The sequence below is a fragment of the Pogonomyrmex barbatus genome, unplaced genomic scaffold (genome assembly GCF_055798465.1).
Source record: "Pogonomyrmex barbatus isolate J1 unplaced genomic scaffold, ASM5579846v1 scaffold10, whole genome shotgun sequence".
Taxonomy (NCBI): domain Eukaryota; kingdom Metazoa; phylum Arthropoda; class Insecta; order Hymenoptera; family Formicidae; genus Pogonomyrmex; species Pogonomyrmex barbatus.
The window spans coordinates 6,669,227-6,697,024 of record NW_028297099.1 but is presented as its reverse complement, the minus strand read 5'-3'; the positions used below and the strand labels follow the sequence as shown (position 1 = coordinate 6,697,024).

The window sequence follows — 27,798 nt, the reverse complement described above, 5'->3', positions numbered from 1 at the left end:
GACTTAACGATTAAATGTACAAAATGGGCAAAATAATATAAAAACGAAAGTCTTTTCAACGACGTAGTGTGTACGTGGCTTAAAACGACTGATTCATTTACACGCTATTCTATAATTATGTTGATCAGTTGCTTCAACAGACTTAATACTGGCGGGAGGACGATTGCTTCCGATTTGTCCGACGCTGGCTTTTTTCTGGCAGTCCTCGGGCGTACGGTTTGTGTGCGTTTGTTGACAGATAGAAGATGCCGCGTGCTCTGCCAATTATTCACATACGCATTAATATATCTTTCTTGATATTTGCGAACGTTATGCACATTCAAATTGTCAACAGGCATTTTTTTTTTGTAAACTTATTTTTTTAGAGGCAACAATTAGGCGGAACCCTATAAAATTCACTTACGTATGAGGCGAATCCTCCCCCATCAGGATATACTCGTCTCTCTTGGGGTTGCACCATCCGATCAGGTAAGAAAAGAGATTTGCGCAAGGAGCCGCCCAAAATCCCTTCTTCGTCGTGATTGACTCTATGTAGTACGGCGTTACTTTTGTGTGATCGCACGAGAGCGTTTCTGCGGGGGAAATTTTCAAAATTTAATGCCGAAGAAGAAAAACATCAATATTTATATTTGGATGCACGCGCGAATCGCGTATCCTTCCCTGAATTAAAGTTAATTTAACAGCGAAATATTTTTAGTCGTTAATTTTTTCGACTTTGCATTTTATTATTGGCAGCCTGCGATCGATATTTCTCACTCATTCACTTACGGAGTATAGAAGAAGTGGCGCACCCGGGCTGACTCGAGCCACCGTTTACGTAGAAATCCGCGTGGCCGTTTGGCCCCCATTGTCCCAAAATGCCGGCGCCTGTATGGATCACGTCCACAAAATGGGCATCCGTTTCGTCTAAATCCATCGAGCGGTTGCCGTTCATGTAGAAAAATATCGTCGGATCGAGGCCTGCGTCGTGTAAGAAAAAAAAGGAAGGAGACGAATTATTCGAATTAATGCCCGGTTTTATGACAAATTATTAATCCTCAAGACGTAACATCATAAAAGGATGTGTACTCCTTACTTGTTCCTACGGAACAAATAATGTTTTTGTAATTTGTAAAATACGTTGTCCTCCTCGATTTTGTCTCTTAATCTCACGGACCGCCGTTCTAGAGAAGGTAAAAAGAGATATTTTTTTTTTGTGACACAACACGATGATAAGAAAAACGATAAGAAAAATTAACGTGACAAATTTGCTAGATCGAGCTAGCTACTAGCTGTAACAAGCAAGTACAAGACTGTTACGTCTAGATGGTTAAATTGGCGAAATCGGCAAATCGGTTGCATACGAGCAATTACCCGTAATTCTTCCGAGTTTGTCATTGGGCAAGTAATTTGCGATGAGTCCACCGATATGCGCGCCCACGCTGTATCCAAGGACGTGTATGTTCTCCACCCTCGTACCTCGCGGATGATCCCTCAGGTACTTGACCAATTGAGCGATGCACCGGGAGCAGAAATCTGGACCCCAAGAGATCTGCGAGAGACAGGGCTCGCGTACCAACGAACCATAATCCACGATTATAATATTGTAATCGCCTCGCGTGAAATACGCTGAAATTGAACGTAATTACGTATGGCTGAACGGCTACTCTCTGACGTTTTCTCATTTCTGCCTCTTATACTCGTACTCGTAGGTTTATTCTGTTTCGCGAGAGAGATTTAACGATCTATATAAATTTATATTTGTATAAAAGCAAAATTCCGGATTTTTAATCTTTCTTTATATCTTCTCCAAACAAATCTTGAGTTGTGCTTGATAATAAAATTATCTTTTTGATATTATTAGAATGTTATCAAGTAAAATTTTTACACACACACACACACACACACACACACACACACACACACATATGCACAAGAATGTAGGAGATCATTAATCTCACCATCTCGTAAATCTGTACTGGGCGCCAAATTTCGTCCACCGCCAAAGCCATGAATGACGATCTTTGTCGGATGCGTCTTATTGAACTTGGAATTCTGAAGGGAATTAAAGTCACGGACATCTAATAGCAGAGGATCTTTCTGCGTTTCTCTGGAAATTATATACGATAAATGCAAGATATATATATATATATATATACATGTATTCTCATTTTGCGAGAACGACTTTTCGTCGACACGTCTCACGTCCGCTACGTAAATATAGATGATAGTGAGAGCATCCGACGAAACTATAGACGCCGGAGAAAGGTGACTCTTGAAAGGAGGCCACTTTCAGTTCAAGATAAAATGATCGTGATCTTGAAATTGAAAGTTGCAACGTCGAGCGCTTCCTTTTAGCAATTTTACTTTTCGCAAATGCGGGCGATCGACGATAAACGTTAATCATCACGCAAAATCATTATGAATATATTATAATTAAAACGATTAATTAAACGATCAATTAAATGCAAACGAAGCGTTTGCAGTAATATTGAAGAAATCGACAGTGGACGTACCTGGTGTACAGATAAAACTCTATCTGCGGATGCGGACAGGTGTAAGGCGGCCTGGCGCAGGATGTGCTGTTAAAAAGGTCCTTGAGGGTTGTTTGTTTGTTTTGTGCCGTTGCATAGTCTGAAAACGTAACGAATCGTCCATTTCACTTCTACTTCCGTTTTTTTTCGAACGGAACGGCGCTCACGTTAACCGTCGATCAGCCGTGCAACGATTACGCGCTCGTGCACCACTAGAATTTATCGAACCATTATGCGAAACCGGGTGAAGGTCGGCGCGATTCTCGTTTAGTTTATCAGCGATAAATAAATAATAATGCTGGAGATGCAAGGTAAGATGCAACGAAGCTCGTGCTTCTCTTCGTTTCTTGATTGGCAATCTTTGTTTTTGCTAGCTCGGAGCAGAACTGCTCTTAACGCACGACGTCTGTGCGCCCATGCTTGTAATTATTTATGAGATAAAAGTTACACGCTTCTTAGATTTGTATCGCCTGCAATTATCGCACAAGCGGAACAAGGTACAACTGATAACACGTGGCGTCAGAATAATTTAACGAGGAAGTCAGTTTGGCTTGTAAATGGTAGCTACATTCGTGAAATAGCTGAAATAGCGAGGAAAGTAAGAAAGATTACCGTAAACGAACGTTATAGCTTTTCGTTCTCTGTCTTAAGAAAGTTAGATTATAAAAGCGGAAATCTCCGATGTTACTTCTGTCTTCTTGAAAACACTGAGCGAAACGTCCTTAATGAGAGAAAGTACGTGTATGTCGAGATAACATTATATCTTCCGAACATGTGTATATGGGGCAATGAGAAGTGAAGATATTTACATAGTATTAATAATAAAGAAATTAATAGAAAATTAAGAGCTGTTAAATAGTAAAGAAAAGAACGAAAGTGTAAAGTTCGTATACAAAGAAGAGACTAGAGATTAGACACACATCGCTGAACCAGAGTTCAGAGCGACAACATTTTTTTTTTCTCTCGAAGAAATATTCTTCTCTTTTGCAGCGAGAACTTTTACTCTTTATTCAAACTGTGACAGATAATGTGCCTTAGTAAAGTTAAAAGGGCGCTTTTATTTACTGACTGACTTACCACGTGCGTCGGCTTGGCAGAGATATACAGGCAAAAATGGATAGTGACGAAAAGAAACTACTTCTCTTTCGTTTTATCCGGCCTTTCTCACAAACCGAAACGGCAGATCGTAGATCGTAGATCGTTACACGACAACGCGCACCTCGCGACGTGTCGCGAAGTCGAAAGCCGTTTCTCTACGGAGGAAGGAGCCGAGGGAAGAAATCGAGAAGCCGAAGGGTGTGGTGCGACCGATGTCGAGTACTCCCAGGTACTTACGGTACCGTAGCAAGGCGCAGAACACAAGGAGAGCGAGGTATCTCACGACACTGACCGCCATCTCCCGCGGTGATCCCGTGGCTTGTGATATAACATCCAGGCTCACACACGCGGCTCGCCAAAAATCGCGGCTCGGATGCGATTCCCGTCGCGGTGCGTACGATTGCAAAACGCAAAGTCACCGGGGGATATATACCGCTTGCGAGGGGGAATTTAGAAAGTAACGGAGGAGCGTACCTTCGGCGATGCTTTACGCTTCTTCGTCGCCGCTTCTCTCCCGCTTCGCGCCGTACCCTCCCGTACGCGTGCGACGACGCGACGCGATGCGACACGCCGGCGACATGTGACATGCAATGCTGATCGAGTGCACGCTCGGTGCACGCGAGCGATCCGCATCCGCGCTCTCGCACCGCTGCACACGCACGTGCACATGCGTGCGTTTTTTTGACATGTTTCGTGTTTCTCTTAGCTTCGTTCATATATTGAATATCAAACAGTCTTGGTGTATAATTTCAAGTTCAAATATAAATAATTCTATTCTGTTAAACGTTTCCTGTTTATGGATACATATGGATATTTTTTATTTTTTTTTTCACAGGCATTATTTTTATATTAATAATATTGAGAATTACATTTATGAAGTAATAATGAAATGTATTGTTAACACAATTTATTCGGAGAAAAAGGGAAAGATTCACATGATTTTAAACAGTTATTAGAGAAGATAATATTCTGCTTTCTTTTCTTAAATATTAACAATCTTTGAAAAAGTAACTATATATCATAATAATCATAAAAGAATTGAAGAATATAAAAAAGATTGTCCATGATTGTAATAATACTTATTTCTGTAAATTTGAATTATGATTTGATCCATAATTAGGGTTGAAAATAATAATGATAAGAGTCACTTACAGTTCGAGTTACTTACAGTTTATTTACATAAATTTATTTATTGTTTTCTTTATATTTCGTTTCTTTGAAAGAAAATTGAGAAACTGCTGTTTTAATGAACATCGTAAATTATTATTACAAAAATGTGAGAGTTCTTTCGTCAAGAAAAGAGAACGTCAAAGGAAAAATTTTTTTATATTTTTAAAAGCTAAAGTACAATCTGATTAGAAATACCACTTACATTTGCATAATTTCTCAATATTTCAAATGTTTACGGACATATTAGGAAATCATAAAGGTATCTTTCATATATCCACGCCCATGAGAAGTTAATTTCACGAAACACAATTCGAGAGTTAATTCTCATGTATGTACGTATCCCACGGAAGTGCTCTCTGCATAACTAAATGACATGTTACTGTAAACAATGCTTTATGCAATTCGAGAAATGACTTAAAAGGGTTAATTTCATGATTACCGCGTGCACGAATTACTGCTCTGTCTCTGGAAAATTGAGATTGCTTTCAAAAGCCACGTTTTGCTGTCATATATACATAACGCCTCAGGATAAATAAATCGAAAGAAAGGAAATTATCGCGCGATTGTGTAATCGTCTTTTTTTTAAATAGATGTTATCGACAATCGACCGGTATTGTACACACGTGTCTGTGTGTATGATATGTAAATATGGCAGAGCGCAACAGGTGACGAGTAATTTCTATGATAGTGACAAATGCAAACGGGGACGTGTCACGTTTAATAGTTTAGTTCCAAGGTTAGGCAAAGATAAATAATTATCAATGAGATTTGTTTCAACAAGGAGTCAGTTTTTGCCCGCAGTGTCCTCATTCTGCATTCTTCCTTTTTTTGCAATTTGTAGACTGACTGTTTTTTACGACCGACATAGTGCATCGAGAAATATGAAATAAACAACGAATTTTTTTTTACAATAATCGTTGCATTTATTATTCGTGCGTTTTCTAGCATGAATTTATTCAATGATCCAGAAGGAACGAGTCTTGAAAAGATCGGCTTACGATTTATTGTCAATAGCCGCCAGGGTATCTCTCGTTTGTTTTTTTAATTACACAATACACTGAAAATTACAATATTACATACATATTTTACACGATAATTAGCGTCGCAATGATCAATAATAAACCAGATTGCATCGGCGTGTGTAACAATAATCTCTAATATGCGGCTACATGTATGGTATAGAGCAGAGGCCGACTGATTATAAACAATCAAAATATATTTTCCCTATATTTCCGCGTATAGACACACCATCCCGTTTAGAAGATATTTTTGAAATGTATAATTATTCCCCAGAAAAGAGACGAGATTGTAATAACGGAGTTATTTGTCTACGATAGAAATAATTCGCAAACAAAATTAACTTAATCTCTTTTTTTTTTTCTTGTGATCCACGATAAGAAAACTCCGATGTCTCGTGCAGCTTTATCCTTCTAGCTTTGCTATGTGAGTCACTTCCATAAATATTAATTAAAATCAATCGACATTTAATCAATTCTTTCAGTCGTTTCCCAGAAGCATAATCAGAAAAGGCGAGAATTGATTAAATTCCTGTTAACCTTAATTGATTTTTATGAGGATCTGTATCGGAGAATTCTGAACACGAAAGACGTGAATCATAATCGTACGCGTGCTATTGCGTTAAATTCGTGTTTGCATAGCACGGAAGAGCAGATTCTTTTGAATCACGCGTAATCCTAATTATAATACTCTTAACGAATCTGTATATGTATATATATATATATATATATATATATATATATATATATATATAGAGCTAACATCATATTATTGTCTGCTAAGCTTCATCGCAGTATTTCTCAACCAGCGAGACATACTGAAACACAACAGTCGGTATGTAGTACGAAAATGTATCTTTGCCTTACGATAATTAAATATTTTACCAAAGAAGAAATTTTACAACTGAAAATGCGGCACTTGTTAGCACGTTGAAAACGCATTGAGAATCATGGCGATTGAACGGAGAATAAATAAATAAATTACATAAGGATGTTAATTACTTGTGACACACCTCGTTTCAATTGTATTACAATATGCAATCATCTTTTTCAACGGCATGAAAACTACTTTTTTTCTGAACGATGAAACATTGCGCGTGACACAAACGAATTTCCTCGAATTATCACTTGGAGCACATTAAATAACTACAAGTTTCTAACTTCCACAAATAAAAGTGTTAACAATGAGAAAGAGAGTTTGCTAATCTATATTTGATACAGTATATCATGCCATCAAATGCTTAATATGTAACACTCTTATCGATTAATATTTTTTGCTTTCGATGTGAAATTCTCGTCATAAAATATTCAAGTTACAACAAATAACATTAAGCAATAAAATATTTATAAACATCTTCTATTTCCTAACAACGTATGAAATAAATATCGAAATTTGATTAACTGTTTTCAGTCATATTTAAATAAAGAAATAGATACGTAACGATTAACATTATTGTAATATATAAACAACATTATTGTAATATGTAAATTTCTCGAGAATTTCTCATCGTGCACAATATAATATAATATATATATATATATATATATATATATATCTCTCTCTCTAAAACTTTGCCTATTTATTGTACTTACAATATATTACTTTCATTCGTTCTGAACTTTTGTCATTATTGTCAGTATAATAATTGATACACTTTCATAAACACGCTCAATTAAAATACATAAATTAATATTATTTAATTACATTCCAGAGGATGTACAAATAGCGATGAATTATGAATGCCAGTATGTATACAGCATTGTACATATTGCATAAGATATATATACATATAGGAGTATATATATATATATATATATATATATATATATATATATATATTTAAGTATAGAGAGATGGTTCCATATCGTAAACTGTCGAATTCTTGTGCCCTCCTTCAGACTGATAAATATAATGTATCTTCTCTTTGTGATTATTGAAAACCTACCACTTCGTATTTAACTCAACAATGAAATTTCCCACAAAGTGCGGGGACTCTATGGTAACTCTGTGTAAATGGTAATAAAATATTGAATACAACATTAACCATCTTGTTGATTCTCCAAAAAAATATATTAAAATTTTTTTTCAGAAAACCTGATCCGTTTCAGAATGCGAAATTCTCTTAATTGCATGCATGGATTACACATTATCCTTACCATTCCGAGTCGGAGAAAGATATGATATCATATTTACGGTATCTTTGCAACTCGATACATTTTCATTTTCAATCATTTCACGAATGTTTGCATCGTAAGAATTTAATAATAAATTATTATGGCTTCTGTATGATCTCTATTCCCTGTCCTAATTCGCATTTATTTAATCGTGAAATGATAAAATGCTCAATGTTCTTCTTCACAAAAATATATGGAAATATATTTTAATGCAATGCATTTTTGGATGATCCGTTATGCTTTCATCACATTTTCGTGTATGTACTCACTTTTATATTTCGTGAAGCATTTGGAAAAATGCGTAATAAGCTAGTTGTAATTATAAAGCGATACAGGGTGTGCCGAAAATAAAGCTACGCTAAATTGTTTAAACGTAAGCAACGATCATGAAATAATAACGATCGCTTTTACATGGTACGCTTCATATATTATTTAAATTTTCTGATTCGTGTCTATTTTCTGGTATCGGCGCACCCTGCGTTTCGTTTATTTATTGTCGTAAGTTATTACTGAAGCTATACGTATATATGTAAGTATTAGTATCAGTATTATTGTTCGAACAGCATTAGAACTTATCTTAGATATTATCGTAATAATTATGATTTTTAGATATCTCGAGTCCAGAAAGTTTTCCTGGTTTAGCGAATAAAGTCATGAATAACGTTAGGCCAGTCACTACTATACACAATGATGAATATATTTATACATAGATCCTTAATCGGTATTATTATACGGTATTATTTCTCACATATTACCGTAGTCACGATTAGAACAGAAATATAGATTTTAAGAGTAGGAAATATGAAAAGAATAAATAAATATAATATTACTAATCAATAGATTACAAGGAAAGGAAGAAATATAAATAAAAAGATACAAATTCCTAAAAAAATATGAAAAACAATTAAATAATCATTTTAAATATCTGAATTAATTCAAATTAAAATATGATAAATGTCCTCTTCTAAATAAACAATTTAGATCCTTTTGCAAAATTAAAGTGAAATCTTTTTTAATTATAATTGAATGTTTACATTTTTCTTTCTCTCTCTTACTTTTTGTATATCTGTTTCTCGTATTTTTTACAAAAAGTAACGATAATTGTTTCGTATCCAATTGCGTTGAGAGAAAGTATTTTACTTTTTTTATTTTCAAGTAAATTATCACTGTCGCTCAGATCCGCTCTTTTCCCAATATTAATATGCCAACGAATCGTTTCTCTTGACGCGGCAGTGACGCAGACAACACACAACGTTTAAATGACAGTTATCGCGTGCATATCATTAATTTCAAGTATGTGTTGCAAGTATTTCCGACTTTCTATGATCGTGTGTCTTTTTTAAAGCAAAGCGTTCGCGGTCGATGCACCACGCGAAAAAATGCGCGTTGCGGCATCATCATTTCATGTCATCATTAATACGAACGATCTAATCGTGACTTGTTATTATCCTGTCCTGTATTGTCACTGATGTTACGAAGTGAGATTATTACCGTTACATACATGGGGTGTTTGGTAATAGTCGTCTACATAGTGAACAAGGGGCGGTGCTCCCCGTTCAAAATTAAAATAACTTTCTCCTGTATATTATAAACATCATTGGATTACAAATTGGCAAATCTTTTCTAAATTAATAAGAGTCTACCTTGTTGTCTTTACAATCTTGTTATTTTAGGCACATGGTTATCGTGTTTACGAAAAACTACTAAAAGATTTACCTACCAAAGAGTTTATCTTATATTGAAATTCTTTTCAAATCACTTTTAAAAATTGAAATTTCCTTTTCTTTTATTATTTGTTTTCAAAAATTGTAAATTTTTATTTCTATTTTGATTATATACGTATATATATATATATATATATATATATATATATATATATATATATATGCATTATTATGTTATAAAAAAGTAAATTTGCTTGCTAATAACGAGAAACCCACTTAGCAAACGCACTGATTCTCAAACACCCCAATGTATCTGTAGATACCGAATAAAATCGCGCAACTAGCAAACAGATAATTAAACTGTAAGTCTGGTGCTCTGTCATAACATGTGCATCAGGCTTTCATTTAAGTATTATTGTCGTACAGTTACAAGCGCCCGATATTAATATCTCGAAGCGCGGCTTTATACTCTAACGTTTGTAATGAGGAAATTGTATCATTTACTGATCGAGTATTCTCAAATATCTCGATCACCACACGTATTGTTTTATCATTAATGTATTTAATATACCACGCCTAACTGATTAATATAATTTGATATATATATATATATATATATATATATATCAAATTATATTAATATTTATATAACGAACATAATAACGAATAATACATATGTATATATTATAATCTTATTTGTTGACGAAGAATACGAGACAAATATTGCCGATACAATATATATATGTTATCATATATATGGATTATACCGGTAGGTATCTGTATCTTTACAAAGGTCTCGCATAAATTGACTAATTTTGTCGATCTCCCTTAGCTACGGAAAATCTAGGCTATTCGAATATTCGTAAGCCCAAACACGCACTGGGCATTCAATACGCATGTATCACGATGTTGCCATTAGTTAAATATCGTATCGCGTACCTTACTTATATGCGTGTCAGATTAGATTTATCAATTAAACCTCCTCAAATTGTTTAATTTCGATCTTGTCCACCTTTATATTGCAGATATTCAGAGAGGATATTCTCCGATTTGTTCGCAAAATATAGAATAAGAAACTTTGTTCCATACATGAACATGAATTGATATCTGTTTAAAAATTTAAATAATTTTTGCAAGTAATCTCTTCTTTTCGTTAATTAAAATTGAAAAGTTTTTGTAATATTTAAGTCTCATTTAGCCTTAAACATTTTTTAAAAGAAATATGAATGTCTTTACAAAGAGTGTCGTCTCGTGCAGCAAGTACCTGGATAATTGAATAGCATATATATTTTAGATATAAAAAATAAAACATAAATCGAAATTAATCAGTTTGAGAGCTTAATCTTCTTTTTTTTTTTTTACTATACTCGCCGGGAAAATCCGACACAACACTCCCCATGCTTTTTATACTGTTTCCTTGTATGTGTCCCGTTTTATCTTCGATTGCGCACATGCGCAAATCATGAAGAACATACATACATATGTATACAATAAAAGATGTGTGTATGTATGTATATACTTATATATATATATATATATATATATATATATAGATTGTATATATGTATATAATATATGTATGTATACGAAATACATCTAGACAATGTATAATATATACTTTCTCCCTAATTATATCTCAATCTTGCTTTGATCTCTGTATATTTACTTTCATGATTTGTCTACTTAATAACTATACTTTCTTACGGTTTTTATTTCATTATCACTTTCTTACGAATACTTTCATACGTTTCAAGTTGTTCCGTTATGCAAATATCTTTGAATTAATCACGAATATTAAGAAAATTTACATGAAAATTTCAATTTAGTGAATTCGATTTTTATCTATAATTATTTTTTTTATTATCTTTCAAACAATTCGCATTTTGCTTTTAATTATTAATATCAATGAAAAATTAATTAACAGCTGCGTTTTATGTCTTTTTTCTGTTTTCTCGCGCCTTTTATATTCACTTCACGCGACATCCATTTAACATAGATATCTTGCAAACATTTATAGATATATTTTATCGATTCAAATAACTCGTAATATAAAGGTTTCTAAATCTTCGTTAATGTTATTTGATCTCGTAAATCTTTTTTCTTTTCATTTTATCCAATTCGCAGATCAATATATATATATATTACATCAGAAAGTGAAGGAATACTTAAAACATGTGTAATGGATATTTAAAAAAATATTTCGAATATCTACGCTATGGACAACATCGTCAAATCGAAATTGTACTTTATCTGAGTGTGCGTAAAGATGTGCGCACACCTTTGTGTGTAACTTTACGTTTCGGCAAGCGATTTACGTGATTTTATTATATTGATTCGCACAATTTTTCTCCTTTATTGCTATGTTTCTATTATTTCACGTAAGTAACTAAACGAGTCACGCACGGAAAATTGGGAATACCTAAAAGTTTCAGCGATTGAGCTATGTCGCGCGCACCGAGATCTCTCACGATTATCCGTTTTCTCAAACCTCGCCGTTAATTATTGTCCACGGAGAGAATTATTGTCTCGCGAAGGTTTGAATTATTGTCATTTTAGGACACACTTGGATCTCGTCGACGCTGATAAGCGTCATCTTGCGATTAATAATTTTCTTTTCTTTATAGAAGAAATTAATATTGCCAATATTACACTTGATTTCATTAGGATATATCCTAAAAAGATTTCATAATTTTATAAAATTGAAGAATCTCTTAGGGGCTATTGATGTTCTAATCTTCCTATAAATTAAGGGAACATTCTCTTTGTAATATCTCGACGAAAACAGTTAAAACAGTTAAAACAGTCGCGTTGCAATTTGCAAAGCCTGACTTAACAATACGTTTCAGTCTCTAAACGTTCGAGAAATATAAATTCAAACGCGGCTAATTGTATATTGCATAAAAAGCATTTTCAAGTTTTTTTTGTTTAATCGGTTGTTTTTCTTTTACTTTCAAGAGTAAAAGCATACAAAGACCGACAAATGAAGAATAGAAATGGAAAGCTTTCCCAGTTAAATTTTTCGAACTAGGAAAACCATCTATCAACTCATTTTTAGGCACGATGCAGCAAGTGACTTATTGTCGTTTTCTAAATGATAAACGTGTATGTGCACGTGTATCAACTTCCTGTCGTTTATCACACACTGTAAATAGTATCATAAATGCATATCTTCGATAATGCAAATAAATAGCGGTTCATCTGTCTCGCTAATTAACGATGTTAGCGAGATAATGGCTTCTTGCATTATTTCGAATTATTTGCGTGGCTACTCACAGCGCCATTCTCTGCACTCTTAGGTATTGCACACAACAAAAAAAATTATATCTTCTTTCCTCCTTTTTTGATATCTACCGAGGATTTTGCATGTGAAACTTAGAAATGTATATTTCAACATTTGGCCGTCTCTACCTTGATTCGCAAAATCCAAAATCGTGTTATTACTTGAAATCTTATTTAAGTACGACCCTCAGACATGCCACAAGCAACAGTTTACGATAAATAATTCTATTAATTCTATTAAAAATAATTTCTAATTTATTAAATTACGATGTATATCTTGATTTTAATATTAAATAAAATATATATCGTTACGAATTTAATATCACTTCAAATTAGATTAAATTATCGTTCTTTAAATTTAATTCTCCTTAAGAAAAAAATAAAAGGATTTTAATTGGAGTTTTATTGTCGCGACTTGTTTCCAAAGGAATAAAATTATTTGCGTAGCTATGAAATTTTTTTTTTTTTTTTAATAGGTTCGACTTCGCGAGTTTTGAAGATGTGTGGCATGTCTGAGATGTCGGATGTGGGATTGACTAACGATACGAACGATCTACAACCTCGGGGAAGCAGTCTGCTTTTCTCGTATCCAATCATTCTACCCGGTGGTCGACCATTCTCAGTTCCACTGTTGATTGTGCACGACGTCATGCGCGTAGTCGTCCGTTGCTGGTGGTTGCACGAAAGACGCGTTCACGTCGCTGGCGAATGGATTCGTCGAGTGGAATGGATTGTTGCTGTTGGTCTCCGTCGAGCCGTAGTTTATCACGGAGGCCTTACTGTCCTGTCGTGCGTACAGGTGATTTTCAGCTGGCGGCTGTTCGTAAGTATTCCAATCGTCGGTGACGCTTCCATCTCGGGACGGTTGTTTCTGGAAAGAGAAAGTCATACTTACGACCTCATTTTTATTACGAGAAAGTACTTACTTAAGAAAGAAACATTTTTAAAGTTTCAAGTGGATCACATTACTTTGCGTGTCATGTTTCATAACGCGTCAAAAGATGTAAAAATATATTTATAAGTATAATAATTTGTTTAAAGATTATTTTTATTTATCAATTAAAAAAGCAATTAACAACGGTAATTTAAACGAGTCTACAATAAAATATTTATTGTAAATAATGTAAAAGCGTGCTTACTATGAATTCGGATTGCATGGTTTTCGGCGGAGGTGGAACGGGCGGTTTCGTCTGGCCGAATTCATCCATAGGATTCCAGCTCTTTTGTTCTTCCAAAGTGGGATCGGCCCAGGGTTGCAACTCGCCGGAGCAGAAAATAGCATAGAATGTCACCCCGAAAATGTGAACGCACGCAGCTATGATAAAAACGCTCCGCCAGCTGAGTGCATCCTGCGGAATGTTTTTTAAAATTTATAAATTTCTAATCTTCTAATTTCTTGCTGTGCTTAAGAAATAAAATGCTTCCTTTTTTGTCGTACCTTCTTTTCCGTGATATGATCCACGAAGAAAGGAACCAACAGACCAGCGACGGTGCCAATTCCGTTGGACATGCCCATCAAGATACTAGCGTATCTAGGCGCGATGTCCAGATGATTGACATTGAAACCAGAGATGGCAAAACCGCTGCAGGCGACGCCGATCGCGAGGGCGACCGTAGCCGCGGTTCCATTTTTGGACGTCGTCGCTTGAGCCACCACCAGGAAGAAGAGCGCCTCCATACCGAAACCACCGCAATTGAAAACCTTCCTGACATTTGTCGTCGACATAATGCCACGTTTACGGAGGTGATCGGCCAGCAAACCGCCACAAGGTACAATCATCGTCATCAGCAAGTGCGGAAGCGATCCAATGACTCCAGTCTATCAAAATATTCAGAGATGAAAAATATTTTATATTTTACATCTAGGATAGAGCAGGCATGATTTTTTTTTTATATTTTTTATATTTATATTAAATGAAATTCATCGTTGTTTTATACGGTAGGACAGTCAGGAAGTTATATTATTATTGTATTTACCTCGACAAGCGGCATGCCGAAAGACTCGTGCATGAAACGCGGTTGGAAGAGTACCAGCAGATAAAAGTTCCACGATCTACAAAAATTCGCGACGATGATGGCATATACGGGCATCGAAGTGAGAAACTTGCGCCAGGGAGTCGTTGCCAGCGTGGGCACAGGTGCTTGCACCCCCCCGTGACCGAGCGAATCCTCGATGTAACGTAATTCGCGGGCTGAGATACTGGGGTGTTTTGACGGCTTTTCGAAGGCCAACCACAACCAGAAACAATACCAAATTAAACCGCAGACACCTACAATTTATCATTAAAAATTGCATGTTTTTCTCTATATATTAGAAAACATCATCGGTTTAGTAAAGAAATTTTACTGTGTGTTATTATTGCACATTCGATGAAAAAACGATTCAATCTCGCACGATTATAACTTTTTTATACAACTTTATACTTGTTGAAGTAATAAAATAAATATCACTGAATAAATTTGTAGAGAGATGCGTTTGCTTTTACAGCAGAATATTTTTATCAACAAACATATTTTGCTGTCTAAAGTAAGTGAGATTCGATATGTTCAATATATATAAAAAAGTTCAATATATATAAAAAAATATTAATAAATAAAAATATATAATATTAATAATTAAAAATATTAATAATAAATGAAATTTATATTCTTAGCAAGGCTTTTTGCGCTGGATAATAATGGATTTTGGCTATTACTAATTTTCGGCTAATATGTTTTTCTCTATATATTTGTAATTGGATACACAGGATATCTTTTTACCGTAGAAGTAAAACGACGCCGTCCAACCAAACCAGGAACTCAGGTATCCAGAAAGCGGCATACCTATCACCATTGCAGCATACGATCCACAAAACGCTAACGTGGCCAAACGCGATCTCTCCAGAGGAGGTGCCCAGTATTTCCATATACCATGGCACGCTGGGTACGTAACACCCTATAAAGAATAAAAACAGCTTACAATTACAGCGAGAAAATCAAAATATTATGAATGAAGATTTGAATAACACTCATCTATATTAAAATTATTAATTATCATATTTTTAATTACAGTTCTTAATTATATATTTTATTTGAAACTGAATATAAAAGTCTTTATTTAATTAAGCTTGATACAATATATTAGTTGGAAAATAAGATCTTGTTGGTAATTAGATAGATATAGCGGCTAGGAAAATTAATTATTTAAAATTAAATATTCTTCCTAGAAGAATAAATAGAAGTAAATATTCTTTATAATAGAAAAATATTTTTTATATTAACTTGTTCTAACTTTATTTCTATTCAATCTTTCAAGTATTTACCTCGACCAGTCCTTTCAACACTTGTACACCCATGTCAACGATAGGATCTATCTTCAATGCACTGGGTACCAGCAAGTTCAAAAAGGCAGATATTGCAATGGCTGCTCCGAATATTCTGTTTGCAGGATACAACGACGCGAAGAAGCCACCGGGTATTTGCGTTATCAGGTAACCCCAGAAGAATGACGAGTCAAGGGCACTTTCTGTTCCGACTGTCCAGTTGAACCTGACGGTATTGTTTTCGTCAGTGGTATTTTTCATTACTAGCTTAGCCATGCCCATATTACATCTCATTCCAAACGAAATAACAAACCCTGAAAATACGATTAGTTAAAAACAAAAAAGATTTTGCTTTTACTTATGATAACACCAACACCACGTTTTTCTCTATTTTGTTGTGATTTTTCTAATTTATTATGAAAGGTAAGCTTTTATATGAAGACAGAATGTAAAATAATATAGGAGATGACATTCATTTGCAACAATGAAATTGTCTTACAATTTATCAACTACTCTTACCTATACAAGCTAGCGTCGCGATGGTGTACCTCTTCGATAGACATGGACATTCTGGCATGCAGTAAGTATCGATATGTCGCAATGGTGGTCTTTCTGGCTCTGGAAGGGACTCGAACGAAGGCTGCGTGCTATATCCTCTCTCATCCTCGAATCCCTTGTTGTCTTTGCTACCCTCACACGAAGCGAATTCCTCGTAACCGGTGGTACTTCTTCTAAATCTACAAAAGAATTGGCGTCCATTTGATAAATTATCTTTTAATAACTTTCATGACATAAAATCTTTTACAAGTTCTAAAAAAAGAAGATAAGCGTATCATGTCTAAAAAAAATACAAAATACTTTTGTTATATAAAATGTTGGTACTAGTAGTATATTTTATAAACGTAAATGTTACAAATATTAAATATGTTACAAAAATATGTGCAATATTTTACCCGGATAATTTCTGCGATGCTTTCGTCTTGAAAGTATCGAAGGCTACGAGACCCGCCGCTGCGAATCCGGACATTTTCCAATTATTGGGGTTGCTTTGTGATTTTATATAATCGCGATGTTATCTGGCAGCCCCTATGGCACAAAAATAATCTTGTATAAGATTTAATATGTTCAAGATATACTTTACGTTTATTAGATAATTTTATAAATAAAACGTATTAGACAATTACGAAGTAAAAGATTATTTAAATATTAATATATTCAATAATTTAAAGATATTTTCTCAAAATTGATATTAAAATTAACGATAATTTGATAATTTTCAATAACTTTCAAAATATAATCGACGCTTTGCTGCTTATTACTTCGGCTACCTATAACTTCATTCAGAAAAGTTCACTATATCTATATAGAGTATCTCTACAGAACAGCACAGGGGAAACCCGGGTAGAGGAGTGTTTATTTGGAGTGGCAGTCTCTCCACCCCTAATCCCCGAACTCTCGAGGGAGCATCTTCGGAGGGTAGAAAACTGTGAGAAGAAACGTTTCGCTGGCCGTACACTGAGGTCATATTTTTCACTTAAAGTTTGTCGTTCGGCGCATCTCGGTTAACTCGTAAAATCTTAATCAAATCTATTCTTAATCAAGACATAGTGCACTAAAAAAAGATATAATAAGCGCAGATTTTAGCAATTTAGCTTATATTCATCGTGCAAAATTTAGTAAAATAATCCAAAAGAAAGATGCTCAGAAGTTTTCATGTTTAAACTAAAAATTTATTTATAATTATATAAGTGCTAAAAACAATTTTCTTATTTTTTATATTTTATAATATGCGAATAAATCTCTATCATAGTCTCTATCATAGTCAGAAACGTTTATATATTTTTTTGATTCCACTTCTATATTTAACACTTTGATATATTATTTTATTTAAAAAGTTTCTCGATGGTTTATATTCCAAGTTAAAATTTTTTACGGCGATTACGTTGTTTTATATTTCCACTCTACGGTTGTAATAGCCTCGTCAGAGATTATAATCGTCGTTATTGCACGATGGAGTGTTCAGCCTGCAAAAATCGTTACGGGGGTGCTGCGCTGATCGTAAAGAGGCGCATCGGAGGACAATGGCTCTCGGATATTAAAATGGCACGTGACAAACAAAAGGCACTAAAATGCACAGTGCGTGTTTGGGGTGGACTGATGAATGTATGAGACTAGCTGATTCAACTTAATAGACATTGAGCGACATTAGACACTTTCATGCTGTACATCATGACTTTGCGCCTCGTATTTTTCGTCGTTGATGTTATATCTTAAAAACATAAAGCATGGATTTTAATAATATCTTAACAGACGTATTATTCGTTTAAAAAAAGAATTAGAACATAAAGTCTCATTGATGACTGGATTGAAAACGTATAAATAGCGGCAGAATATACGATCAATTTTGTAATTCATATCCTGCAATATTATATTTCTTTTCTTCAAACGTAACAAAATAATAAGAGAGTAGAATCTAAATGGCATTGAGGATATATGAAATTGATTCTCTTCATGAATAAATAATAAGGCAAGGGCGTTAATAGGGGTAGAATCTGCCGCGATATATCTTTGAATATATTAAAAGAGAATTTTAATTAAAGCAGAAACTCAATTTGCAGCTAATCGACGTAAGAAGAATGGGGCAAACTAGGGCTGAGAATCTCTCGTAGCTTCGGGCACACCAAGCTTAAATGAATTCATTATGACACTAGAAAGAAGCATTAATATCAACGATCAACGGTCAAATCATCACACAGCAAATTTCATTTCACATATCCAGAGATCACAATCGGCATTATTGGAAAACTTCGCTAGACTCTGATCATCCTACAAATAAGAACACTTGTTAAATGTTTCCTCTGTGATATTTCGAATTATTCCAAAATTTCCACTCAACAAAATCACTCGATGAGAGATTTCCAGCTAAACGTATTAAGTGAAATCTCCTGAATGTCTCGTTGACCGAAAATAAATGGACCGGAAATAAACGGGAAAAAAAACGGAATAAAACGGGATTTCTCATTGTCACTTTTCTTGACTCTTTTTGATTTTGAAATCTCGCAGAATCTGTCCTTCATATAATTTCAATATAAATCAGAAAGTTCCGGATGATAGATAAGAGTTAAATTAAGAAGCTTAAATATAGATCTTAACTCTCGAAATTGAAGGAGTAAGACTCATCACTTCACTTCAGTAGGAAAAATCTCACAATCGTCTTCACCATTGGAAAACAAACGTTCTCACCATTATCAGATTTTATTCTATCTCAAAGGAGCACATCAGGATCACACAAGAGAATCGTCTTCGACTACGCTCGCGAGTAAAATGGAATCGTTATTCGCGACTTTTCATTCATTTAATAAAATATCAAACAGCGGGAGGTAACCGGTGTAAATTAAGAAAATTCGCGGAACTCACCAATAATTAAGTCCAGATACAGTTAGCGGAATGGGGTAACGGTAGGCGCGGGGTACGCGACGGAGAACGTCGTCGACGTCGCCTGACGTCGTCGTCGTCGTCGTCGTCGACGGCGGCGGCGGCGGCGGGCGGCGGCGGCGGCGGCGGCGGCGGCGGCGGTGGCGGCGGCAACGAAGTTGACTTCTGGCCACGGCGTCAGCGCGTCCCGACGCAGCGACTGGATTGGATCGTCGGGAACGACGCATCGATATCAGTAGCCAATCACCAGCGGTCACAACCCCCTTTAGATCGACCCCAGGCGGAGCTTCCTGTGCACCCCGGCCGAAAGTTTTGCAACAACAAAACGGCACGCACGGAAAAAGGACGATCATAACGGCGTTAAGGTTGATGTATTAACCGGATAACGCACGTATTATCGGTACACCGGAATTTCGTTGCATTTAAAGAATCGTTGAACCCCCATCCCGAGGGAGGATCTATGGTAGGACGATTACAGTAGATCGGATCTGATTTTCTAATAGGTTTTATGATAAGTGTGAAACCCGGTGAAACAAGTTCTTATACAGCTACTATATTTTTATTGTTAATAAATTTTGCTGCTTATTTTAAAAACTCAAGATATGTTTAATAATTTTAAACTAGTCATAAAGAAATCGTGTCATAAACGTAATATCTAAAGTTAATTAACTCATTCAAATCAATATTTAAAAAATGCTTGATTTTATTTTAATAATAGATTATTTGACCTTTAGCGTTAAATTTCCTAATTACAAATAATTAAAGATATATACATCTTTTTTACAAATTACATTTTTAAAAATATAATTAGATATTATAAATATAATTAGATATTAATAAAATTAAAGCTTTTTGTGATATTTTTTTCATTTATTTTATTATTCAACATGTTGTTATATAAATAAAGCTCCAAAATTAAAAATTATATATATTATACAAATCCTCTGTTAAAGTCAATAATCATATATCAAAAAATTACAATAAACAATGATAATTCTCAAATGCATTGTGCTTGCATAAACATCAACTTCAATTTGTTCAAACATCTGACATTAAAATTAAGTTATTCCGCGATATTTAAAATTTCAATTATTTCTTTGATTAAATCTTTTGTAATGATATCCTGACATTTAAGAAATGAGCATATTTAGAAAGAAGAATTCTCCTTCGGATTCGGCAACTTGCATTGTTACAAACAGAGAGCGATTGGGGATAGACACCCTTTCCGGTGGTTGCCAGGAAATATCGATCTGCCTGGAGGGATGGATGCTGCCGTTCTCAATGGTTGGTACACTACTTTATCTTCTCTTCGGAGCCGGACGCCTTAAATAACTGGGATTTCACTATCATCCAACGAACGCCTGCGGGAATACAGCTTAATCCATAAAAGGGAATTGATTTGCCGGTAAACTTATGATATCTCGTGGTGCCTCTAACAAGAAACAAAACGGATATTGTCATAGTTCTTCACAGGGTATGTTCAAGTTGATTTTAATTGCAATTTTTAAATGAGAGAGAGAGAGAGAGAGAGAGAGAGAGAGAGAGAGAGAGAGAGTGTGTTTTCAATTCTAGTTGTTTTTAGTCTAATTTCATTTAACGCTTTTATTTTTAATTTATTTTTATTGAGTAGTATTTTTATTCCTTTGTAAAGTTTATAAAATAATTAATGATGCGATATTTTTATTTAAATTCTTAAGCAGTATATCTTGTGATGTTTATCACATTAAAAATATATGTTATATAAAAAAAACATCATAAGGTAGTTTTTCACATTTTATAATTGTTATATAATTTTGTTTAGTATACTCGTATTAGAGTATTTAATGTTTTGAGAACTATTATTAATTTATACAAAAATAAACTCACAAAAAATCGAGGATCAAGCAAAGAGAATCTTAATAAAGATAACAATAAAAATGACAGTTATGGGACGCTAATAATATTAAAAGTATCATTATGTAACTTATTAATAATATTATTTTACAACGCAATCTTACGCAACGTTATCGGAATATCGACGAGATTATCAGCATCACAATGAATTAAACTCTTTCACAAATTGCTGTCGGGCATTGTGCTAACTTTGTAAATGTCGTCTGATCGTAGCGTCCTCATCAACAAACGTTTGACGCTTTTGCAAAGTTCCACATATCGCAACAATCCCAAGTTAAAGTCGAGATCGAGATCATCCATGCAATCGTTGCAGGCATCAGTTAAAATCGCGAAGACATGTCTCCTATATAGACTATTATTATCAAAACAATCTGACATATCTTTCTCAAATATTTGTCGATTCTTTCTTGAAGATGCAAATCTCTTTGCGTTCTTTTGTTCTGACTTGTCATAAAATTGTTTATGTATATTTCTAGAGTTTTTTCTTCGAGTATGTGATAATGATCCCTTTATGCTATTGTCATTAGAGTATTCAATCGGTATATATTGATACTTTTCTTTTTCTCCATATCCATATTTGTGCCTCATTTCCTCGCTTTTCTGCTGATCTCGATTATAAACCTGCTTACAAATGCGCCCATTATTACATGTCTTCTCTTGCCGTTTACACGTGTAATGTCCCAAGCATTCCGAGTCATTTGCGATAAGAGACATTTCGGTCGATTGCGAAGAAAGCGTTATACTTGTCCCCGAATTTCCGAAATTACATCGACAGGAATTTCTGTCGTAATTCATAATATTTTGAACCTTTTTCCTTTTGTTATATCGCGGTCGATTGTTTCTATTCAATTTTTGTTTTTCTATATCTTCAACTGCAGAAGTTAGAAAATTATAAGACCACGGGGAAGTTTTGATCGAGCGAAGATTCAACGAGACTTCGCTACCATTAACCGATCTACGATTGCAAAACTTCATATCTTTTTCACTTTTCTCTTTATTTCTGCAGATCGGCAGAATCACATTTGAAGATTCGCACGAAGATCTAATACAGCTTTGTTTGCAACAGTTACAAGTCGAGCACGAAGTTATGCTGTAATTCTGCAAAAAAGAAATAGGAAAAAATATCATTTAAAAAAAAAAATGCAAATTATAGTTTTTTTAATTTCTAAAATAGAGAAACGATTTAAAAATATCAAATGTAAATGTATAATATAATATTGATGTAACAATAATAAAATCTTTTATTTTATATAAATAAGATATTTTTATCATGAACAATACCCGTCTTATACATCTGCCACTCGTTTTCTGTCTCTTACTATCTCCAGAAAATTCTTCATTTTTCCAAAAAGTTTTCTCTTTACTGTTATTGTCTATTTTATTGTTGAACAATATATTTCCCAACTTCGCACGAATCAGACGCTTTATTCTATCTACAGACTTATCGACGGAATTGCGAAATTTTGTTATCGCAAATATTGTTTGCGGTTGTATTTCGATAGAATAATCATCATCTGGATTTTTACGAAGTGCTCTTTTGTGTTTAATCGTCGTGGAAGTTACGTTACGAATACCGTTCCATGATCCGTGAAATTCTAATCTGTCTTCACGACGATTTGATAATTTTCTCGATTTATCGGAAGATTTTCGGAATTCATCTCGCCTGTTGCACATTGTGAATTCACTTATCGTGGCGAACGAATGACACAACGATGCGTTGGACGTCGCACATATCGATTGATTTCGCGTACATGAATATTCTCCTGTCGAGATACTGGAACTCTTTGAGTCTCCGTTGAGTCTTTTCTTCGACGCGGAAAATCCTTTCGAGGATGTAATGAAATCTCGCATTCCATCTCGCATGTCGAGAACTTCGTTATTTATATGAGGAAGAACCCGATTCGTTTTCTTGGAAAGAATTAAAGCAGGAATAGAAGAATTTTCGATTTCGTTGTGTTTGTCATTAGTTTTCACGATAGTAGGTATACTTTCATAATCATCAAATGTCAATCTAATTGTTTTTGGATAACTTGTGTCCTTGGATATATTGGTCCTTTTTGATGATATCTTTGATCTAGGCGTTTGAACAGAAACCGTCAGCAAATTATTGTTTCTGGATGATACCTGCGTTGCTTTCGAGTAGTCCATACTTTGAGTTTTCACCGCATTAAGATCGTCCTGAGATGTTTTAAAAGTGCATACAATATTTTCGTTAGAACTGTTATCAATAACTGTGATATCAATGACGTCATCGCTTTGATGAGAACAACATGAGTCACATCCGACCTCCACTTTTGCAGAATTTAATGAGCTATTATCTCCCTGCGCATCAGAATCGATCGTTTTGATATTATTCGAAAAGCAATTATAATTTAATTCCACTAATTGCTTGTCACACTCGGGATTTTGTACGAACGATGCAATTCTGCCTATATTAGCGTTATCTGCTTCATTTCTTGGATTCGTTTCCTTATCCGACGAACAAGTACAATCGTATTCATTAACACCTGTAGCCTGTGAAAAACTGTCCAAATCTTTGTTACTAAAAATTTCTTCAGTTCCATTGCTCGCTTCGATGGAATTTTCATACGATGAACACATGCAATTTGCATTGTCTATTAATTGTGTATCATTTTCCACAATTAAGGTATTAGACTCGAGAATCTTTTCTTTACTTTCTTTCGTGGTATTGTTATTGATTCCTGTTGAACTCGAAACCTTACAGTATTCCTCATTTCTTCCTTCAGAATTATCGATGTGCGACGTCACATTAGATATCTCTTCGCAAGATTTATTGCAAGAACAGATCGTAAGATCAGTAATATCCTCGGAAGCGTCCTCAGTTATGCATTCAATCTTTTTTTCATTGCTATTTTTTTCTTTGGTTTCATGTATATCTATCGTTATGTCTTGTAGAAAGCTTTGATTTGATCGCGAACAATGCGTGTTATCAAATTTCTCGGTTTCTTCATCGATATGCTCGAATGTAAGACTAGTGCCATCGTCTTTACATTGCTCGGAACACTTTAGTTCGTCGACTTCGGTACTTGATTTTGAATTAGAGGATAAAATAATAGAATCTTGTTGAATCGCCCGTTTACGGATGTTCTGACAAATCGGTACTCTCGCGACGAAGAAATATTTTTTAATATTGTTCGATGCGCTAGACTTCAACTTGAAGCTGATATATCCGGGATATATTTCGCAATTGAGACATAACGTATTTATAAATTTAATATTTAATTTTCCGAGAACATCATTGAGACACGAGCAAACGTTGTACATGCTGTCTTGAAACTTTCGCTTCATCACTATCAGACATGATTCGGACAAAGATGGGTCGGCTTCGAAAATTCGTTTAATTAAATGACTTGGCTTACACGGCAAAGGCACAACATTAAAGCTTGAGACTGTCATACATTCATAATCATCTAGATACATCTTATGAACAATTATCTTCAATTTTAAATTATTCCGTATCTTCTTTGATTCGCAAGGTTCTTCATTTAAAGATCCGTTTGCTTTTTTAGCATTATCGTCTCGCGATCCAGTTGCACCGCATGTAGAATAATGATTCGAATTATCTTTTCTCTGTTGAAGAAAATTCCGATTCGAGTCAAAAATCTGTTCTCGATATTCCGACGTCGTTGGTTGCACATGCTCGGCACTTCCATCATGAATGTTCGTTGCTAACGGCACAATCTTTTTACACTTGGCTGATCCTTTCGCGTCGGCAGACATCACCGTGTTTAAATTCCCGTTACAAGTTCCCGTGTCCGTTGTAGTATTAAAATTCCTATTAATTAAAATTCAATTGTAGACATGCAGTGAACAACGATCTCTTATGGCGGCTAAGTCTTATATAAATTTGAGAAATATTGTTGATTCAATTTAATGTATCTTGTATTATCTCAAATTTTTCATAAGAAATATACGATTATACTTTCTCTATAACGTACGTGAAGCAATCGCGATCCAGCAAACAATTCCTTTCGTTAACAAAATTCCACACGGTCAAGCTTCTTAAAATATTATCGTCGATGCCCAGCGCGTCCAGCTCGCGGCAAACTTTATTCAACCTATGATGCAAAATAATAGCATCTAGGAAACAGGTGATCAGATCGTCCTTTGCTATGTGTGCGACGGTATTTCTCATTATTTCTTCCATCGTACCGATATCATATTCGGCGATTCTATTCAGATGACCCTTCCACGTGGCTATTGTATCGACAAATCTCTTGAAACATGGAAACTGCTTGGCCCATCGAGAATCTGTGCTATACACGAATTCCTTCAATAAGGAACGGACTCTATATTCCAGACTGGGTACAAAGAGTGCTCGAATCTTGTCGAGATAAGGTCCATATTTCTCTAGATCGAACGCCCTATCCTGGCGCGTACAATCACACGAATTTGTCTGAAATATAGGCGATATGTTATGGCAAAGATAACTATATGTTTGCAATGTTAAAAGATAAATCATAGAATATAATCTATATTATGTACCTCATTTTTACGATTTTATATATATATATATATATATATATATATATATATGGATAAAATAACATATTTTTTTAGATTTTTATTATTTAAATATAACTAAATAATTCGAGATAAAGAAATTTTATTTATTTTATTACCGATAACATTCGCTCGTTCCTAAGTGACATGTGCAATTGATTCTCTGTCATAATAAAATTAACTAATTAAAAGGAAAAAGGAGACAGAGGAAAACATAATTAAAGTATATTATAAAATTATATAACAATTTGGTGTGTATCGTATCGATCTGTATATTGCTTTTCAAATAAACATTTCAGATATTTAACAACATATGTATGTGCAACCTAAAAATATACCGTTACTGTCCTTCCTCTTGAAGATAGGAATTTAAAATAGTTCAAGTATTTAATATTAATTTCTTTCCTATATTCACGAATTTACATTCACGAAAAAATATAACAGACATTCTTTCTTGCATAATAAACAAGGTACTTCGTATTTATTAATGCTGTGGAATTCTCGCTTGTAGATACGCTTATAGTTGCGCAATTATACTGGCGCTACGGGCAACGCAATTATACAAGACAATTTATTGTATACTGCTTCTAGCTAAACTACTTAACTTCATTATCTCATGCCATTGCGGAGCCAAAATGTAGGACTTGCTAGATATGCTAATATGTTAACCATTAGGAATCCCGGTACGTCTAAAATAGAGTATCTCACGTACTGGAAAATTCTTTTTATCTATATATAAGAAATTCTTTTTATCTCATAAGAGATAAAAAAAAATAGCAAAGTATTGAGTTAATTTATTAATTGAATATTTTATATATAGATTAAATCGAAATATTATATAGATAAATTATAATTCTCTTAAAACGATTAAAAGAACAGTCTTTCGGAAAGCGAAGAATTAAAATTTTTCTGAGACATATCAGGAAAGCAAGAAAAGCCAACGGAAACATACATATTTCAAAGATATATATAGTTCAAGAAAGATTAAATTACCTCTTGAAGTTATAAAATTTATTTTCTCTTTTGAGCGGCGATATTAAAATATTCATTTATATCTCGACGTTTTTACCGAGAAAAAAAAAAATAAATATTAAAAATAAATATTATAAAAAAAAAAAAATAGATATTATTTTGAGCTGCGGAAAATCATATTTTTTTTACCGAAAGAGTACGTCTGTATTATTCCTCGACGCTCTCCGCAGGTGACAATGAAAAAGCAATTTGTACTTTCGCACGCGAGCTGAAACCAACAAATCTGTGATACGTAACAAATAAGTGACGGTGCCTGCGTCATGTGATACCGGCGGCTACATAATATGCGGGGGTGGTATCGCGCCGTGACGAGCAGCGAAACACAAAAAGCCCTCGGCTAAAGGGGAGACTCGAGATCACGAGGAGATGGAAACGTGTGTGACGGAGGGAGGACCATACGAAATTCTGCGGTGCGGTGCGAGACAGCCGAAATCCATTCACGTAGTGGCTCTCCACGAGGATCAATACTTGTGACGCCGAGACACAGAGCGTAACAGCCCCACGCTGACTACGCACGCAGCATACCGCCCCTATCGCCGGCGAAGGAAATCCTGGAGGTGTCCCGGAGCATCCATCCCTTCCAGAATCGCGTCCAGCAAGAACGCTGCATCTCATTTCGTTAATAGCACTTGTAATTATTAGCGCAATATTTAATATCGAAAATTATAAGAGTCCAATGCGCTAATTGGTGCGTGAC

At 34.6% G+C, this 27,798-nt stretch overlaps 3 protein-coding genes and 1 long non-coding RNA gene across 6 annotated transcripts; 1 reads left to right on the top strand and 3 right to left on the bottom strand.

Moving 5' to 3' along the window:
- Positions 1 to 6: 6 nt before the first annotated feature.
- Positions 7 to 4,147, bottom strand: LOC105433837 (phospholipase A1 member A). The gene is made up of 7 exons (XM_089070718.1): positions 3,849 to 4,147; positions 2,496 to 2,613; positions 1,941 to 2,089; positions 1,354 to 1,608; positions 769 to 960; positions 404 to 572; positions 7 to 257 (listed from the first exon to the last, which is right to left on the bottom strand). Exons 1-7 carry the CDS (start codon positions 3,907 to 3,909, stop codon positions 143 to 145), a joined length of 1,059 nt encoding a protein of 352 aa, XP_088926844.1. The 5' UTR covers positions 3,910 to 4,147; the 3' UTR covers positions 7 to 142.
- A 1,532-nt stretch (positions 4,148 to 5,679) lies between these two features.
- VGlut (Vesicular glutamate transporter) lies at positions 5,680 to 19,706 on the bottom strand. 2 transcript variants are annotated; one of them, XM_011642831.3, is made up of 9 exons: positions 19,635 to 19,706; positions 17,171 to 17,303; positions 16,737 to 16,954; positions 16,218 to 16,531; positions 15,676 to 15,850; positions 14,893 to 15,185; positions 14,354 to 14,734; positions 14,055 to 14,264; positions 5,680 to 13,786 (listed from the first exon to the last, which is right to left on the bottom strand). In XM_011642831.3, the coding sequence occupies exons 2-9, from the start codon at positions 17,242 to 17,244 to the stop codon at positions 13,535 to 13,537; spliced, it is 1,917 nt and encodes a 638-aa protein (XP_011641133.1). In that variant the 5' UTR covers positions 17,245 to 17,303; positions 19,635 to 19,706; the 3' UTR covers positions 5,680 to 13,534. The 2 variants fall into 2 exon arrangements, with proteins under 2 accessions (XP_011641133.1, XP_088926843.1); XM_089070717.1 differs by lacking the exon at positions 19,635 to 19,706 and adding an exon at positions 19,461 to 19,484.
- A 146-nt stretch (positions 19,707 to 19,852) lies between these two features.
- On the top strand, positions 19,853 to 22,803 carry LOC148937897 (uncharacterized). Its single transcript, XR_016137936.1, has 2 exons — positions 19,853 to 21,126; positions 22,552 to 22,803. It is a non-coding gene; the product is annotated as an uncharacterized LOC148937897 (long non-coding RNA).
- Positions 21,642 to 26,616, bottom strand: LOC105429694 (uncharacterized). Of its 2 annotated transcripts, XM_089070716.1 has the most exons (4): positions 26,189 to 26,616; positions 25,505 to 25,962; positions 22,827 to 25,341; positions 21,642 to 22,643 (listed from the first exon to the last, which is right to left on the bottom strand). In XM_089070716.1, exons 1-4 carry the CDS (start codon positions 26,237 to 26,239, stop codon positions 21,705 to 21,707), a joined length of 3,963 nt encoding a protein of 1,320 aa, XP_088926842.1. In that variant the 5' UTR covers positions 26,240 to 26,616; the 3' UTR covers positions 21,642 to 21,704. The 2 variants fall into 2 exon arrangements, with proteins under 2 accessions (XP_088926842.1, XP_011641131.2); XM_011642829.3 differs by having other exon boundaries at positions 25,505 to 26,616.
- Positions 26,617 to 27,798: the final 1,182 nt, after the last annotated feature.